The sequence below is a fragment of the Hordeum vulgare genome, chromosome 3H, assembly GCF_904849725.1.
Source record: "Hordeum vulgare subsp. vulgare chromosome 3H, MorexV3_pseudomolecules_assembly, whole genome shotgun sequence".
Taxonomy (NCBI): domain Eukaryota; kingdom Viridiplantae; phylum Streptophyta; class Magnoliopsida; order Poales; family Poaceae; genus Hordeum; species Hordeum vulgare.
Genome location: NC_058520.1, coordinates 6097769 through 6117082, shown reverse-complemented (window position 1 = coordinate 6117082; position 19314 = coordinate 6097769). Strand labels below are relative to the sequence as shown.

Here is a 19314-nt window from a genome sequence, read left to right as displayed (position 1 = left end):
AGCTAGTATAAAGTTGAGGCAGTTCGGAAAAATTCCTTTAGTCCTCCAGCCCGAGCAGCCATGTGCAGGGCAGTTAGTCCCGGTTCGTAATGCAAGCAGGACTAAAGGGGGAGTCCTTTAGTCCCGATTCCATAGTCTCGGTTGGGCAACCGGGACTAGAGGTCGTCCCGAACCGGGACTAAAGGACCGTTTTCGACTAGTGGTATGCGAGGAACTCATAATGACATCAACGTCCTCTAGTGCTCGAATGTCATTACCAAGCTTGTTGAAGGTCATGCTTCTCCGGTGAACTTCGATATCATGGGCTCCACTACAACAAAGGATGCTACCTAGCAGATGGCATATATACAAGATGGTCAACATTTGTGAAGACTATTCCAAACCCTATGCCATGAGGCAAGAACTCCTACTTTGCTAAGTGTTACGAGGCTAGCAGGAAGGATGTCGAGCATGCATTTGGTATGCTCCCATCTCGATTTGTTGTTGTCTCGTACCCCGTTCTGACCTGGTCGAAATCTCAGATGTGGGAGGTGATGAATTGTTGTCTCATCTTACACAACATGTTCATTGAGAGTCAGCAGGACAAGCCAGTGTTTGACGTTGAATCGTATTTCAACTAGGGTCCTCTTGCAACTGTTGATTACCAGGTACCGGCAGCATGGGCTACCTTCCTCAATATGTGTCAGGAGATCTGAGACCCACACGTGCATCAAGAACTGCAACACAATCTGGTGAAGCACCCATGAAGGCTCAAGGGCAACACCTAGTTCGATGTGTTTTAATTAGTGTTTGAATTATGAGCTTGATTCATTGAGCTAGTATAAAGTTGAGGAAGTTATTTTAGGATGGAGGGAGTATTAAATTGTCAAATAATTCAAATATTTGAAAATCGAAAAAAAAGTCATAATTTTTTTCAGAAAAAATCCTTTAGTCCCGGTTGGTAACACCAACCGGGACTAATGGTCGTCTAGCCTCAGCAGCCATGTGGAGGGCATTTAGTTCCGGCTCGTAGTGCAAGCAGGACTAAAGGGGGAGTCCTTTAGTCCCGATTCCATAGTCTCGGTTGGGCAACCGGGACTAGAGGTCGTCCTGAACCGGGACTAAAGGACCGTTTTCGACTAGTGGTATGCGAGGAACTCATAATGACATCAACGTACTCTAGTGCTCGAATGGCATTACCAAGCTTGTTGAAGGTCATGCTTCTTCGGTGAACTTCGAGATCAGTGGGCTCCACTACATCAAGGGATGCTATCTAGCAGATGGCATATATACAAGATGGTCAACATTTGTGAAGACTATTCCAAACCCTATGCCATGAGGCAAGAACTCCTACTTTGCTAAGTGTTACGAGGCTAGCAGGAAGGATGTCGAGCATGCATTTGGTATGCTCCCATCTCGATTTGTTGTTGTCTCGTACCCCGTTCTGACCTGGTCGAAATCTCAGATGTGGGAGGTGATGAATTGTTGTCTCATCTTACACAACATGATCATTGAGAGTCAGCAGGACAAGCCAGTGTTTGACGCTGAATCGTATTTCAACTAGGGTCCTCTTGCAACTGTTGATTACCACGTACCGGCAGCATGGCCTACCTTCCTCAATATGTGTCAGGACATCCGAGACCCACACGTGCATCAAGAACTGCAACACGATCTGGTGAAGCACCTATGAAGGCTCAAGGGCAACACCTAGTTCGATGTGTTTTAATTAGTGTTTAAATTATGAGCTTGATTCATTGAAATATTTGATTTGTATTGATTTTTGTGGTGAACTATGTGATAAAAATGATCTTTTTGTTGAATTTGTACCGAATGTGAGATGGAACGCGACGGATCGAGGAGGGGGGATTGGTGGACGGGTGAGAGCCGGAGCCCCCCATGCCAAAAATGGCGCTGGCAAACCCCCAAGAGGCGCTATTTTTTGCCAAAAATGCCCTTGGGGGGGAAAGGCTTGGAGATGCTCTTAGGACTTGTGAAGCGGATTGGGCCAGGCACTGATCAAACATATGGCTTGATAACTGGTTGTTGCGTGTCTATAAGTTGAATCCAATATGTCCTATCTCGACAAACCCACCTTAGTTTGTTTCAGAGCTCATTGATCCCACATCACGAACTGGAATAGGCAACCATTGTTGGAGCACTTCATTAGGCCAGATCAACATTGTTTGGATGGGATACAACTATAGTTTCTCTTTTTCGAAAATGAATATAACTATTGTTCTAACCATCTAATCATATGTTGGTTCGTTCATTTTACTAGTAGTCTTGAATGACGAGATGATTGTGCACGCACGATTCCGCTAAGCGCATCTACACATGGATTATTTTAACCCGCCTCATAGGTCCGGACAAGCCGCCCGCTCACTGACCAGTCATGAAATTTTGATCCAGACGAGCTTCTTAAACGGGCCTCAAACGTTCGGGCTGACCGGTACCCCTCATATCCAGGCTAAATACGAGGAGGATATGGGGAGCCCGGGCACCACCGCCTCATCGAACCCGACAGCAAGACCCCACCTCGAGTTGCCTCAAATTCTTCAAACCCTTCCTCCTCCTTCTGTCGCCCTCCAACATTTCTCGCGCCTGAGCCCTCGCCGTCCTGCACCCTTGCTCCACATCCTCGCCATTGGTCCCGATCCGGCGCCATGATGTCTTCCAACCCATCCCCGAACACCGCGACGGAAACACAACCCGCATCTTCCATCGACGTCCCTTCCTCCACTTCATCTTGCTAGCCGGAGAACGTCACCAGAAAGATACGACGTCATCAGCAGCGAGAGAGGGAGGCGGAGGCGGCGGCTTTGTACATCGTCGAGGAGATTTCTCCCTCGGCATGCTGGGCTCCCCGCACCCCATCCATCCAAGCGTCGACGCGGATTGTGTCGTCCGCCGCCCTTGGGATGAAGGAGGCTGCGACAGACGGCTAGGTCATTCCGAACAGCTTTCCACCCACACAAAAGTCGTCGATCGACGAATGTGGGTCGCTCGAGCTCGTTTGGGAGCGAAGGAGCACGGGCATTGCCACCGCTCGGGGTTCATTCATCATGTCCGATAGAATGACTGAACTAGACGGGGAGCGTTTGCTCCTATCCGATAAAATGTTCAATGTTTTGCATAGATCACTAGTTCGCACATGACAAATGCTTGAAAACAATGATCGTATAGGAGGCATACTTGCCAAGCATGATCAATGACAATGAAGATCAGACCGAAATGGATTACGAATTGGAGGGGACCACCGCATTTATACTTGGGGCAACATCTGATCCCAATCCGAACAAGAAGAAGAAGAAGGGCAAGACGGTTAAGGCAAGAGGTCCGACTTTCACAAGATTTGAGGACATCTTGTTGGTAAAATCTTGGTTGAACACAATGTTGGATTCAATAAGCGACACCGAGCAAAAGGGAACCACATATTGGGAGAAGATTTGGAAGGACTATCATGAACGCAAGGAGTATGTGGAGCCGCATCCTATCGTGACCACCCGCAGTGTGGCATCAATGAGGGATCATTCAAAAAGAAGTGAACAAGTATGTTGGATACTACTCACAAGTGATCAAACGGCCTCAAAGTGGGATTGGAGTGGCGACTCATGTAAGCTCAATTGCCTCATCTTATTGTCATTTCAATATGTTATATGTGTTTTCATTCTTGTGCTCATACGTATTGTGTATGCTAGACGGCGGTGGCGGCCACTTTGTATCACGAGGTCGAGGAGAAGCTATTTACTTTTAGCCATTTGTTGGCACTTATTGAATGGCAAGCCAAAGTGGACACAAGTTATGGTTGATCTCAAGGCCGGCAAGAAGAGGAATGATGGCTAAAGCTCCCACCAATCCATTGGGTTGGACGATGAGGAAGATTAGGTTTTCGTGGCCAATGGGAGAGCTACCGTGCCAAAGAATTACCGAGAAGTCATGGGAAACAAGTGCTTGAAGACAAGGATCTCCCGTGACACCGTGGCTACAAAAATGTCGGCCACATGGACGAGCAGTTTTTTGACAAGGGATAACAAGAAAGAGAAGAGGTACAAGCTCATGTTGGATGCGCAAAAGGAGAGGATGCAATGAGATTGGATCAGGGCAGAGAGGAAGCTTGAAATTGAGAGGGAGAAGATCGAGTTAGAGAAGCAAGAGGCGGCGAACAAATGTAACTCCAGAAGGCCAAGACATTTGAAAAAAATCGAGCTCGAGAAGAAGAGGTTGCAACTCGCACTGAACGCAAAGGATGCGAAGATCATGTTGGCGAATAAAAACCACTTGGATGTGCATGCGAAGAAATGGGTTGTGTAGAAGAAGAAGGAGATCACGATCGTAGGGTGCTGGAGGCGACGGCGGCGGCTGCGACAGCGGAGCACGCGACCATGATGCAGGCGGAGCAGGCATCCCGGATGTAGGCGGAGCAAGACAAGCTGGACGAGCAAGATGCATAGATGGGCGCGTTCGACCGGTGATCCGACAAGAACTCCTTCTCGCTCGGACACTGATTTCATTTTGACATGTCCGATTTGTTAAATTGTGCTTTGATTTGCTTCGTTTCAAACCGTTAAATTTGAACAATTTGAATCAGATGATCATCGCGCATGAATTGCGTGAATTTAAAGGTTTCATTTAAAGCATGTAGATGTATGACACAACATATGAGGGGCCGGCCGCGAAAGTGCGGCCATGGACGTATAAGGGTTGAACTTGCAAAGTTTAGATGTAGATGTTTTAAGGTCTCTCCGTCCGTTTCCTTGGTGACTTCTTTTGTTGACGAATTTCACAAGTACTAGTACGTAATAGACTAAACACATAATTGTTTACAAAATGTTGAGCCTGCCTCCATCAGATGGAGAGCTCCTATTCAACGACCTTCGTGTAGCTCCTCGATCTCGATGCGCGACCATGGTCCGACCCAGGTGTGTGGTGCGGCTCTATTTTCGCTTTTTGTTTTGTACATTTTCACCTATTTCAAAAAGTTTGAAATTTCAGGAAATAGTCAGTAATGAAAAATAATTATTTACAAACTCCCAAAAATGTTAACAACTTATGAAAAATATTTTTTATTCTAACTGAACATTTGGTTAATTTTGAAGATATTTTTTATTTGGAGGAACAAAATTTTGATTTATGATAAAATTTACTGAATTTCGATGAACATTTCTGTAATTAATGAACAATGTTTAAATTCAATAAATAAAATGATTCCCGTGAATAAACTTCGAATATGATAACATTTTTTGAATTCAATGAACATTTTTTAACAATTCGTAAACATTTTTTAATATCATGAAAATAAATCCGTAAACCAAATTTGAATATTATTGTGCTGTTTTTCAATTCGGAAACATTTTTTAATATGATGTATTTTAATTTCGATGAGTACATTTTGAAGTTGGTTACTTGTTTTGAATGATGAACAATTTTGAATTTCTTGAATATTTTTAATGTAATGAAATGTTCTTTTAGGAATTTACTTTGAACGATGAATAAGATTTGAATTTTAAAAACTGTTCATTTATATGAGAAAATATTCGAATCTCTAAAAATGTCCACCAATTTAAAAAACAACGTTCCCAAATTGTGGAAAATGCTTGTGAATTTAGAAAAAAGAATAAATTATTAAAAAAGTAAGAAATATGAAAAGCAAAAGAAACAAAAACCAAAAGATAACAAAAAAAGTGTAAGAGGAAAAACCGAAAGAAAAAGAAGATAAAAAAGGCGGTTTTGGAACCTTTCCAAAACCGGAAACAAGTAATGGGTCGAAGCAATACATTCACTTTGGGAAGTGGAGGGTTCGAGCGCGAACCTACCAAGCGATCCGTGCGCTAAATACTCCCTCCATTTCAAAATAATTGTTTCATGCTTAGTACAACTTTGTACTAGAGCTAGTACAAAGTTGAGACATTTATTTTGAAACGGAGGGAGTAGGATACACTCATCAGACGTACCACCGCCGAAGCTACTTGCCAAACCAGTTCGAATGCATAAGGGATGTAGCGCCAGCCCATCGTCACCAGGGTTCTGCCTCGCCTCTAGGGTAGAGGCTTCTAGTCCGGCCCAATTGTTTCACTGTGATTTCTTACCGTTTTTCACTGTTTGCAGCCGTTTTCTTCAGTTTTCTATAGTGTTTTTGGTTCTTTCCTATGTCTTTCAAACTTCGATTTCCCATATTACTTTATTTGATTTTTTTTAACTACTCGTGTGTACATTGTTTGGTCACATTTTGCATATAGACTAGGAGCATTTTCTTATACAAGTTCATAGCTTTGTCAATACATGGCATTGTTTTTAATACAGGTTAAATATTTTCTAAATGCACCTAGGAAAGTTTGTTGAATGAGGCAAAACTTTTTTTAAACTATTTTTGAAACATGTGAACAATTCTTGAAAGGCATATAGATTTTTCTGAATAGTATGAAACATTTGTTTCAAAACAGTAATTATTTTGTTACATTTTACAATTAAAACTATCAATGGAATATTTTTGAAAAAGCTGAACATTTGTGAATTTTAATGTAGAGTTGCACTAATACTCCAAAACATGTTTTTGGAATTACAAAAAAAATTGTATATTGTATACAATTTTAAAAATGTCACTTTTTAATTAAGAACGTGCATAATTTTGAAAGTACATGAATAATTTTCTAATGGAATCAACATATTATTTTTAAAATTACAGTAATTAAAATATTACACTTTGTTAAATTTTCCAAGATCATGGAAAGTATTTAAAGGAAAGTACTCCCTCCGATCCATTTTACTTGTCACTTAAATAGACGCATGTCTGAGCAAAAAGTAATATGGCTCTTAGGGAATGCATTAAGTATTTTGCAATGTATATTTATAAAATTAAGAAGCAAGATAATAATTTGTAATATGAATACCAGGTTGGGCTGGTCAATTTAACCCCACCTGCCGTGGGGGCTAGTAGGGGGCCAATAACACAACGCAAGTCGGAGAGCGACACGACTACTTCGGTCATAGCGTTCGCGCGAGATGGTTCTTAGAAAGTTCTGACTCTAGTCTTGGTTATTCTTTATTCTATTCATTCCTCTACTATAGTTAAGAAGTTTTTAGGTATTCTTTCACCTCCTTTTCAAGTTACCGTTTCGTTTTCCTATCAGAAAGTTTTCCAAAGTTTCAGAGAACTTTTACAAAAGGGTGCATAGTTTTTAGAAAATATTTTTAATATTGTTTCGAAAATGTAAAAATGTAAGTTTATAAAAATAAGTTAATAATGATGTTTATTTCATATATAAGGTCGCGCTATTCGTCACCCTGGGTGAGGAATAGTTATTATTCACCCCTTTTATTTTAACATCAATGTATCATAAATTTACGTTCTGTAAATTTTGTCTTTTTTTATATGTAAAAATAGACCGTAAAAAATGTAATCAACGTGAAAATATTTTATGTCACGTAAAATTACGAACATAAAAAAATTGTGGAAAAAATACAATAAATCCAATTTTTCTGGTCTTGTGACCTATATTTTTGTTTTTCTTTTGTCAAATTTTACGTTGTAATTCACTATAAATGTAAGTATTTGTATTTCAAATGTAATTTACTTGTAAATTGATCGTAAGATTATCTCGAGTGAAAAATAAATAAGTATATATATATACTACAACCTACAACCAAATGTAGTTACCCCTAGCTATCTCTTCACCATGTGTCCTATCCCCATCACACGCTCGTCAGGCCATAACAAGATAGTGAAAATAAAACCCGATCCATTTAAGTTCTGCTTATAAATAGAAAGTTTGTTGGTCATCGAGTGTTTCTAGGACGTTAGGATTTCCTTTTGTAGCTTTTCGCAACAAACATGTGGCATGCTAGGGACAATACTGCGGCCCGCCGGCACACTCATCGGCGGCCACAAGAGCCGTCCAGGCCACCATTAACTTTCCTAATTATTTTTCCCTGCCTGTTCATCTAGTTGCCACCATTGTTAACGATCTGTCCTCAATGTTTCAGGATCTCATGTGCCGCTTGGACACCAGGGTTGTGGCCGCAATCCTTAATGCCTGTTCGGAAGTCCACCAGCTTCGAGAAATATGAGAATCTGCGGAGTGTCACTTTCTCCGCTCCGTTATCGCCAACTGTAGCTCCGCCCGCTCCCGGAGCGGAGTCTTGGAGTGGAGTGCCTCCGAACAGGCCCTTAATCACGCCGCAGCACTCAAAATCGGCCGATCGTCTGGTCGTCAGGCTCAACGTGCTAGGGGCCTCATGGATTCATGGAGATACTCCTTTTCTTGTTCAGGAGATCTACTCCTATTGAGCTTCGATCACAACGAGATTTGATCTGAACGTGACCTTTTCTTGGATTTGGTACTTCTTTCTTGTATGTTTGATTTGTGACCTTAATCCATATGTGAGAGCACGTAGTCACATACATGTTTTCTGCTACGCGAGACCTGCGAAGGTTGTGAAGACGTAGGGACTGAGAAGGAGCATCCGACCGGGATCTGCTCCAGCACGGCGACGGCGGCGGACAGGTAAATTATTGGCTACCCTGACGTGATGGCGAAGACGACAACATATAGTTTCACAGAACAACGCCGCGACTAGTCCGACATGACGTCGGCGGCGGCTGCCGCCGCGAGTGTACGGCTGCACAAGATATGCTTGAAGAGAAACTGCATGGCGAGACACTGCGTGTGAAGCCACATAAAATGCAGTCTTGTAGATGATCGATCGCTCAATAAACATCTTAGATGGAGAATACCATGAATTCCTGAACGAACCAATTGTACACGACGATGTTATATACTACAAGAAATATACTTTATACTACCTTTCTTTCTCGGGGATCATACTACCTTGTTTGTCATACTACATACTACTGTGTACTCCATACTGCCTTTTTTTTAATATACGCTCCCTCGTCAGATGAATATACTCCCTAGTTATCATGCACGTTGTTGGCTAATGGATGAAGCCCATCATCACACGTTAGTTTCTCCTCGGCAGTATGTATGCTTCATATATATATGCAGAATAAGTTATTCTTCACCCGAGGTAATCTTACGATCGTTTCATAATTAAATTATATTTAAAATGCAAATAGTTACATTTATATTAATTCACTACATAAAGTTTGACATAAGAAAACAAAAATATAGGTCATAAAACAAGAAAAACGCATTTTATGTATATTTTACACTATGTTTTTGTGTTTGTAATTTTACATGACATAAAATATTTTGTATGGTGTCTGTATATTTTCTTACGGTCTCTTTTTACATACGACATAAGACAAAATTTATGAAACGTAAAATTACGGTGCATTGATATGAAAATAGAGGAGGTGAAGAATAACTATTCCTCACCCAGGATGACGAATAGTCAATCCCTATATATATATATATACATATATATATATATATATATATATATATATATATATATATATATATATATATATGTTTCATATACTATCATCTGGTGGTATATATATATTAATTTATCATTTTAATTATGTTTATATATTATATATAAGATTTTTCAAAGTGAGTTAAATGAAAAAAAATACAAGTTAGCCTATAGTTTTTATTATATTTATGAAATACGTATATTTTGGTACGTAAAAAAGAACATACATAAAATATGATACATACTATCAAAAAAATAGTATATATATACTATCTAAACATTATAATATACCAAATACTACGCGTACATACTTTCCGATTTAATGGATAGTACATACAACATATAAAACACAAGTGGTGGTAACTACCGCCGGCGATAGATGAAATTTGTCATATATATATATATATATATAGTAAACATCATATATATATATAGTTTATTCGTCACCCAGGGTGCAAAATAACTTATTCTTCACCCAGGTGATGAATAATATCCAAAAAAAATACTTATTCTTCATAAAAACACATTAATATTTTTTTAAATAATGTCCAAATTATTTGTTAAAACCAGTATCATTATTTGTATAATAGTGATTTATTAAATTTGTGTCCATGTATTTTAGTGTTCCATGAATTTGAAAATTCTTGATGATTTACAAAATATGGTTGCAATTTCTTAAAAAAAAGTGTGTTTTATATACAAATAAATAAACCAATTAGGAAACCATAACAAATCATCATTTTTTGCTTTGGAGAAGGAGCACCGAGTGTTGAACCCTGCAATGTGAGTAGGCCCAACGAACGCTCATGTACGTCACCCCACTACATGACACAATAGACGCAAAATGGCGTCCCATCATGGGCACCATACCAATAGACATTAACATCTTCGATGTCATTGGGCCAACCAAGGTGGAGCTTGAGATTTAGGTAGTTTGGACCAACTCCTGATGCAGAAACCCTCCCTGAGAGACCTCCTATTTTTGGATATGTGTGTCAAGTCGTCGAGTAAACACACAAAACTACCCAGATGACCCTGCCCAGGTTGTGTCGGCAGGTGTTTCCTTCGTGTGTGTGTGTGTGTGCATCTTGTAGAGGGTTTCTTTTCTTTAGGGTTTTCTCAATTGTTTTTGGTAAATACATGGAAATGACTATATATTTCTATGTATTTTCCGACAATTCAAAATTTTGGACATTGAATTTTTTTTAATTGAAAATATATCTGAACATATTTAATAAATTATTAATGTTTTATGAACAATTCTTTTTAATAAAGTAAATAGTTTTAAAGGAGGCATTTATTTAATATTTCAGGGCAGTTTATAAAAATTGATTTTTTTAGAAAAGGAGGTGATTTAAGAAAATGTGAAAAAATTGTAAAACAATGCATTTTGTCAAAAAAGAATGGCACAAATATTAAGTGAAGAAAAAAGAAACTGACTAAAATCGGGAAAATTAAGCCATAATATGATATCGTATCATATTAATGATATACTAGTTTGTGTCTCGCATATCAATTAATGAGGTCTCTATGATATCAAGCTATAAAATTATGCATTGTGAAACTCCATTCATCACCCAGGGTGCAGAATAAATTATTCCTCACTCGAGTTAATTTTATGACTATTTCATAAACAAATTAAATTTGAAATGCAAATAGATACATTTATATTGATTAACTACGGAAAAATTGCCATAAGAAAACAAAAATATAGATCATAAGACCAGAAAAATTGCATTTTATGTATAATTTACACTATGTTTTTATGTTTGTAATTTTACGTGACATAAAATATTTTTTAGGTCTCTTTTTATGTATGAGATAAGATTAAAATTTAAAAAACGTAAAATTACGGTGTATTAATGTGAAAATAGAGGGGGTGAAGAATAACTATTCCTATATATATATATATATATATATATATATATATATTATATGTTACTTTCCTTTGTAACCACGCTACGGGCAACTCCAACGTGCCGATCCGAACGGACGGCAATGTTGTCCATTTGGGTCATCCACCGGCCTGACTATATATTTCTATCTAAGTGGATGGGGTGGGTCAGCGAATTAAATAAGCTGACAGAGGTGGCTGGGTGGATATGTGACAAGTGGTTCAGACCGGCCACATGCAGGCTCGCGCGTCCGTTTTGCATCCGCACCAATCTATTTCAGTTCCAAATTTAGGTTAAAAGTGGATTAGCGTGAACGCGAAGCGGACCCGTTTTAGAAATGGATCCGCGCGTTAGGCAATCACTTTTGACTATGCAGATTCAAACAGACGACTGCGAATGAAATGGATCATACTATTGAATTGCTCTAAAAGGCAACAACCTAGCCATCCATCTATAGCCATCCAGGCCATCCCGGCTGGCAAAAGCAGACGTGTCTTCTAGGAGTAGCAGCTTGCTTGATGCGCCGTCGCCTAGCGATCCAAGCTAGTCGGCAGGCAGGGGTCGTTGCGCCGTTGCCATCCCGACCACGACCCGCATCCGTGATGCACTCCACGTACGCGCGGTGACGTGGTGTGGTCCATATATGTAACACCGATCGAGCTAGCACGTACCCAGTCGCTGTACATGTAGGTTAACCATGAACTTCACCGAATATAGATCTGGCGTTTACTCCGCGTCACGTACGTAGGCCGGAGTAGTTCGGAAGAGGAAGATTCGCTGCTCCCTGGTTGGTTTATTACGGACGGCTCTAGTACAAGAATACAGTACAAGCTCGGCCAACCGTTGCGCCTACTACACGAGAATACGAGAATGTGGCGGCGTACGTACGTACGTACGTACCGAACCGGGATTGCCCACCCTGCTCGCCGATCGTCGTGTACGTATGACCATCGTGTGCTCAATGTTACGTTTGCCAATGTCGTCACCGACAGAAAGAGACGGCATTTCGAAAGACAAGTCGACATCCTTGCAAAACACGGAGAAGAGGCCATCACATACTCCGTGTCTCTTTGAAGCTTTGTTTCGATGAATTTTTTTTTCATTTTACGTGTTTTGGATTCACGTTCACGTTTTAACTCGATCGGTTTCCCCCGAATCAACCGAGCAACTCTGTTGGTCCCGCGTGCGGCCATTCGTGCTTCACGCATCGCCATGAGAGATGCAGGACGCCACAAACGACATTGCCTTCAGGGCTCACGAACGACATTCAGAGAGCGAGGTTAATCATGGCCATGGCATGAACATCTCGACCGGGGTTGTTCATCGCCTGCATTATATTATCACCTTGTCAATGCAGCCACTGGATTTCAAGTTAGGTTAATCACGAGTCCCAATAGGCCAATTAAGCTATCGATGACTTGATTAGATCTTTTAACCCATCTCTAACTGCACAAGTGAAGAGAAGAAGGTCTTAATTTTCTAGCCAAAAGGAAAGTCAATGCCTCAACAGAGAGGTACGTAGCTACTAGCTAGTAGCTAGTTAATCCAGCACCAGCAATGAACATGGGCTTCTTTCTTTCTTTCTTTTGAAACGGACCGTGGGCTTCTTCGTTTTGGTTGCTGCATGCTGTTGGAACATGAGTTTAAAACTGCTGTCCATGGATGAACCGACGACAGATCCTTCTGCCGCTCGTTGCACCGACAAAAACGGAGATTACCGGGTAGTCGTGCTGGCCATGTACTCGATCGATGGTCGTGATGTATGTACGTGTGCATACGTGCCTGGATTCCATACATGACATTATTAAACTAGATTATGCCTCCGGTTAATCAAGGATGGATTGTCAGATGAAGTACAATATGCTTTCCAGTTTTGCCTTTTCCCCTCCCCTTTTAGTTTACAACATTTTTTTTGTTTCTATCTAACCGAATGGAATGACTCCAACAGCATATATTATTATTATTTTTGCTAAAAGAGATGCAGAAGAGGGGCTAGGTAGTGGCCGGGCCCCACATGAAGCTAAAGATTAGAGAGAAGTGACGAGATTACAACAGATTGGAAACACATGCGTGCATATAGTGCTAATCATTAGACATGGGTGCAAGTACTACTGTGATTGGCAGGATTACAGGTTCTTCCACATATCACCTTGCAGGTTCCTGAAAATCACACCTAGACCCTATACCCTTATGTATCATGTATATATGGCATTTAGCCAACAAGATTGTTCCATCCAAAAGCAGTCTAGGAATGCTGCTCGGATTTTTGTGTTTTGTGTTTCTCTTCGTGCGCAGCATGCATCCAGGGTGAACTTTTATTTTTTTCGGTTGTATGCATGCATATGCATGACCAGGTGAACTTGTCATCAGATATTCGTACTCACAATGTTAATTATTTGTTTATAAATGAATAAATAAAATCGTTTATGTTCTTGTGTAGTCGCGGTCGGGATGGTTGCGGCCATGTTGTTGCGGAGGAAATGAAAATGATTACACATGGGACGAACATGCGTGGCAACTGGCCAGCGAGAGGTGCTCACGTCTCGGATTAGTACAGCTTAATCAAACCGTTGGGTTGGGTGATCTGTTCCAACTTCTAACCTAGTTGGTCCACGTGTTCGCGGTTCAATTTAGGACAGCCTGACCCAGGTAGGCTTGATTAAGTACTCGTAGTAGTAGTACAACAATTAAAGACTAGATCTCGATAGCTTTTGGTTGTGCTTATTATTGCTGTGAATAATCTTGTGACTTGCTCTCATGGTATGTTGGTCCAATGTTACCTTTTTCATGCCGGAGACCATTTCCAATTCGACTACTCAATGATCTAACACCGCGTGAATAATGTCGAAAGCAAGAATTTCACTATTAACAACAGTTGATCAACACTGCAAAAACCAAATGTATAATTCTACTATAGTTAAGTTTCATATGAAGGCAACGCAGATATATACATCGGCCATGTCGATCCAGAGTCTAGAAAGAAGATGCACATTCCTGTCATCGACAGAGACGCCATGCATCAAAGATCAAACTCCTCCGTATAGTTAGGCAGGACGCGAGCCTAACACTCTACTTAATACTCCTTACTTACCCGAGAGGCTTTAATCATGGGTTGAGTCCATGTCGCGCCGACCTAACAAGCACAGTAACAACGACGACGATTCTATTAAAAGAAAAACAACAATGACGATGATCGCACCCCGTCGAGGATCGACCACAAAAAGTCAGGAAATCGTCCGGTCGGAAAGCCGGTGGCGCCACTGTTGTTGTTTCCGTGGCTTCTTTCCGTGTCATCCGTGTTAACAAAATATAAAATGAACCAGCGACGTGCGCCTGATGATGTAGAGACAGATCACGGCCGGGCGGGCGCAACCGCCGAATCATAGGCCGGCATGACCAGTCACGAGCAACCAACCAGCCTCGTCGCCGGTCAACTGCCGGTGCAAATTCGCGGCTCTCCCAAGGGTGCAACCGCGAAAGGCGCCACCTGGTCAGATGGGTACAAAAGGGAGGAGAAAGACAGCAGCAGCCCCAAGCCAAGTCCTACTCCTACACCGCAACGCCTCCTCGCCTTCCCGTCCCCGTCTCTCTTCTTCTCTCTCCCCGACCCATGTGAAAGGAGAGGTTGAGGAAGAGAAGAGAGCTCGGTCGTCCGTGTCGCCGGGCTCGTGCGCGGTGCCGGAACAGGTCGTCGTTGCCGAGTTGCCGGAGCCCGGAGGGGAAGAGGAGGAGGAGGAGGGAGGGAGGAGGTGGGCATGGGCGTCGGCGAGGGGAAGCAGGGGAAGGGGCTGATGGTGAAGGGCTGGGCGCAGAGGTACCTCAACCTGGGGTTCGTCGCCGGGTTCCTCCTCGTGCTGCTCACCTACATCGTCGTCTCCCAGCAGTTCGCCATCACCTCGCCCGAAGGTACGAGATACGACGTGGTTCACTGTTCTATTGGTCCCTCGGACGATGATGCATGCGTGCTGAGTAATTTCGTCAATTCGCAGCTGTGAACACGATGACGACGCCGCACCGGAAGCAGGCGATCCAGGCTCCCGCCGCCGGCGAAGCAGGTGAGCATCGGATCGATCACCAGCCCTGTCCCGTGTGCTACTTAATTCTCAGTCCAGTTTCTACTACTACTACTACTACTCTTCGTTCAATCAGATTGACGATTATATATATATCGCCGTCCGGTGTTCGTTTTGTTCGTTTCGTTGGAAACACGGTGAGATGTTTAATCTGGTCTCTGATCGCCTCATGGTAAATAAATTAACCAGGTTTAACGCAAGAGGCTCAAGGGGAGGAGACGCCGGAGGCCAAACCCCAAGACCAGCAGCAGCCGGGTAAGCATAAAATGGCTTCCAAGGCTTCGATGGCGCTCCTATTTTCTTTCTCTTTTGGTTTCCATGGTTTGGTTTGGACGGAGGAGTGAAGGAAAGTGAGCCGTTGCTTTGCCAGATGCGGAGCCGGAATGGAAGCAGCCGAAAGACACGGTGGCGAAGGAGGAAGAGACCCCGAAGAGAGACGACACAGCTGCCAAGCCGATCGGTATGTCCGATATCAGCAATGCTACATCCACGTAAATGTTTACGTACGTTTACGTAATAGTCTGACTTGACAATAACTGATTGGATTAAGAGAAGGATGAGGTCCACCCATCCCTGAAAATCAGGTGGGGCATTTTTAGATTAGTTGGAAGGTTTAGTAAACTTATGTAGGCTTTAGTAGGTCTAGCATTTTCGGTCCGATATTCGTTACCCTCATTAAACAAGCAAAATTGATGTGATGACGTATTTGTTCCTGCTCGGAAATGCAGTATTTGATTCGATTTGATTAGGTTTTGTACGTACGTGTATGGTCCCTCGTATTTCGATTTTGGACCACCGTTCCTTATTTATTTTTATGAAACTAGGCCACTGCCAAATTTGTCTATCAAGTGTGAAAATCATCTGCGTTTTGTGCCTTGTTCCACTCGGAGCTGTTTTGACAATGACGTGGCATCAGTTTCGTATACATGCATGGCAACCCAGCAAGTTTTATCTTCTTACAAAACCAAGTAAATGTAAGGCGCAAATATTACGTAGTAAAATCACGAAAGGATATAGGAATTTTATAAAAGCAAAATAACAAATTAAAACATAATCTGGGAAGCTATGGGATTCCTGGGATTCGTCAACAAAATAGGTTTGCTTTCTACTTGTAGTCTCCAAACTAAATGATATTTTTCATATTTTTGTTTCTAATTTTAAATATATTTATCCCTGTTTTATTTAATTCATTTGGGTTTTAAGTAAAAATATATATAATTTCTACATTATTTTCTATTCTACATATTTTTATATCTGTTTTATACGTACATATATTTTGACTTGGCTGCAAAAGGGTGCGAAGCCGCTGCCACGTCACTGGTAGAATCCTTTTCAAATTCCAACAAATTTAGGGGCACCTAGCCAAGTGTTAGAATCCTTTTCAACGGGTCAGCTGACCAAGTGTTGACCACTTTGGGTAATTTAGGGGCTTTTGTGTTGAAATGTTCTAGCATCAGACCTAACAATACCAAACCATGTATGACAAAAGTCAAGGATAAAGAAATATTATTCACGAGGCCCTGCTTGGAATGGATGTAAAATTTTACACCTGTATTTATCTTACAAGTGTAAATTACCAGCCAACAATTGATTTCTGTCAGGAATCAAAACGACGGGACAAGGTCTGTATTTTTTATCTGCCTGGAGCGAGGAGAAACGCTAATCCAAACGCAGCCTCAAGGGACTTCACAAAACCGCTGACTGTTTTGCCATTCAAAGGATCGAATTGAGTAACCTAGATATACAACAACTAGGACACATCTAGACATGCCTAGACATACCCTATTTTATTTATCAGTAACCTTTTCCTGATTTGTATTTTCACTATATATCCTTTCACAAGGAAATGCTTCATGATCTATGAACCTTTTACTCATTTTTGTTGTGTTGGACAGACAACGGCAAAGTGGTGTGTACCACGGAGGGCCCCTTCTCCGACACGTGCGACGTCTTCGGCGATGTCCGGACCAACGGCACGGCTCACACCGTCACCCTCGTGCCGGCGACCGAGACGGAGAGCCAGGAGTGGAAGATTCAGCCCTACGCCCGCCGTGGCATGTCCGGCATCTCGGAGTTCACGGTGATGCAGCTCGACTCGACCTCGGCGGCATCCCCGGCGCCGGCGTGCACGGTGACGCATCGCGTCCCGGCCATCGTTTTCGCGCTCGGTGGGCTCACGGGCAACTACTTCCACGACTTCAGCGACGCGCTGGTGCCGCTGTTCGTGGCGTCGCGGCGGTATGGCGGCGAGGTCCAGCTCCTGGCCAGCAACATCCAGCCATGGTGGCTCGGCAAGTACGAGGCCGTGGTGCGGAAGCTGTCCAAGTACGACGTCGTGGACCTCGACCACGACGATCAGATCCGGTGCTTCCCAAGCGTCACCGTCGGACTCCGCATGCACAAGGAGTTCGACATCACGCCGGAGCTGGTCCCCGGCGGCGTCCCCCTCTCCATGGTCGACTTCACCGCCTTCCTCCGGGAGACCTACTCCCTCCCACGCGCCGCGCCCATCAGCCTGATGAAGGACATCAGCCCGCCGGAGGACCAGGAGAAGAGGAAACCGCGGCTGATGCTGCTCCACCGTGGCCATTACCGGAAGTTGGTGAACGTGCCTGAGATCGTGAAGGCGGCGGAGAAGGCCGGGTTCGAGGTGGCCATAGCGGACCCGCGGTTCGACGTGCGGGTGGAGGAGCTGGCCCGGTCGGTGAACTCCTTCGACGTGCTGCTTGGCGTGCACGGCGCCGGGCTGACCAACGCCGTGTTCCTGCCCACGGCGGCGGTGGTGATCCAGGTGGTGCCGTACGGGAACCTTGAGAGGATGGCCAAGGTGGACTTCGGCGACCCAGTGGCGGACATGGGGCTCCGGTACCTCGAGTACAGCATCACGGCGGAGGAGAGCACGCTGCTGGAGATGCTGGGGCCGGACCACCCCGTGATCAAGGATCCGGAGTCGGTGCACCGGAGCGGCTGGGACAAGGTCGCCGAGTACTACCTCGGTAAGCAGGACGTGCGCGTCGACGTGGACCGCTTTGCGCCCACGCTTGCGCTCGCCATCGAACATCTCCGACAAAAGTAGGAACTGCATCGGCGACGGAGAATTCATTTTTCCTTGAAAAAGTTTCAGGGCATTTTGCGGCCTCTGAGTTTGGCGGAGCATACATACATAGAAGAAATGTTGGTGTATTGGTTGATTTATTTACCATGAGTAAATAGAAGGTTAAAGTTGTTTTGTTACTTCCTCCGTCTCAGTTTATAAGTCATCTTAAGAGCATCTTCAACGGTCTGTATGTCAATCGTTGGTATAAGTGTCCACATCATCAACCAACAGCACATCATACAAGCTCTTCAATAGAGTGTATGTTAACCGTATGTAAAATAACGAAGTGGGTCCATTAAATGTTAAAGAAATAATGATGTTTGCCTCGGAGCTTGTGCATGAACCGTTGCTTCAAATGCATACGGTTTCATTCTTTTTTTTTATTATGTGTCATGTCATTAAAATCATTTATGTGGTAATTTTACCAACGATGATCATACTACCATTGAAGATGCCCTTAGATTGTGCATCGCAACCAAGACGAAGAGGAAAACAAGAGAAATTAATGTTAACTTCTTAATTAATACCATTGCATGCAATGAATTGACCACTGCATGTCGTGCTAGTTAGTCTCAAGTCATTAAATAAATACACGGTCCACGTCTCTTATTGGTTGATTCTTTTATTCAAGTCAAAAAACAAGAAACGAGGTGAAAGTTAATGTATCGTGTCTTAGTGTTTTGGGATTATTTGGTTTTCATAAGATGATTCATAAACCGAGACGGAGGGAGTACATGCAATGAAGTATAGTACTTCATATGTACCTAAATAATTATAGTGACTATAATTATTTAGGTGTAATTGCTAGGGAATTAATGAAGTGATTTTTTAAAAAAAAAGAGGATTATAACTAAGCTGAGAACTGGTCGCAATCCCTGTTTTATATGATCCA

General features: G+C 42.6%; 1 protein-coding gene across 1 annotated transcript; it reads left to right on the top strand.

The window, feature by feature from the left end:
- The first annotated feature begins 14785 nt into the window (after positions 1 to 14785).
- LOC123439177 (beta-1,2-xylosyltransferase XYXT1-like) lies at positions 14786 to 18556 on the top strand. Its single transcript, XM_045115919.1, has 5 exons — positions 14786 to 15158; positions 15242 to 15307; positions 15515 to 15580; positions 15696 to 15785; positions 17221 to 18556. Exons 1-5 carry the CDS (start codon positions 15008 to 15010, stop codon positions 18399 to 18401), a joined length of 1554 nt encoding a protein of 517 aa, XP_044971854.1. The 5' UTR covers positions 14786 to 15007; the 3' UTR covers positions 18402 to 18556.
- The last annotated feature ends 758 nt before the right edge of the window (positions 18557 to 19314 follow it).

What these genes read in the sequence shown, in the direction of transcription:
- LOC123439177 (XM_045115919.1), top strand. Translation starts at nt 15,008, where the DNA reads ATGGGCGTCGGCGAGGGGAAGCAGGGGAAGGGGCTGATGGTGAAGGGC. An exon ending in CGCCATCACCTCGCCCGAAG is followed by an intron (nt 15,159 to 15,241) that starts GTACGAGATACG and finishes GTCAATTCGCAG; the next exon opens with CTGTGAACACGATGACGACG. An exon ending in CACAGCTGCCAAGCCGATCG is followed by an intron (nt 15,786 to 17,220) that starts GTATGTCCGATA and finishes TGTGTTGGACAG; the next exon opens with ACAACGGCAAAGTGGTGTGT.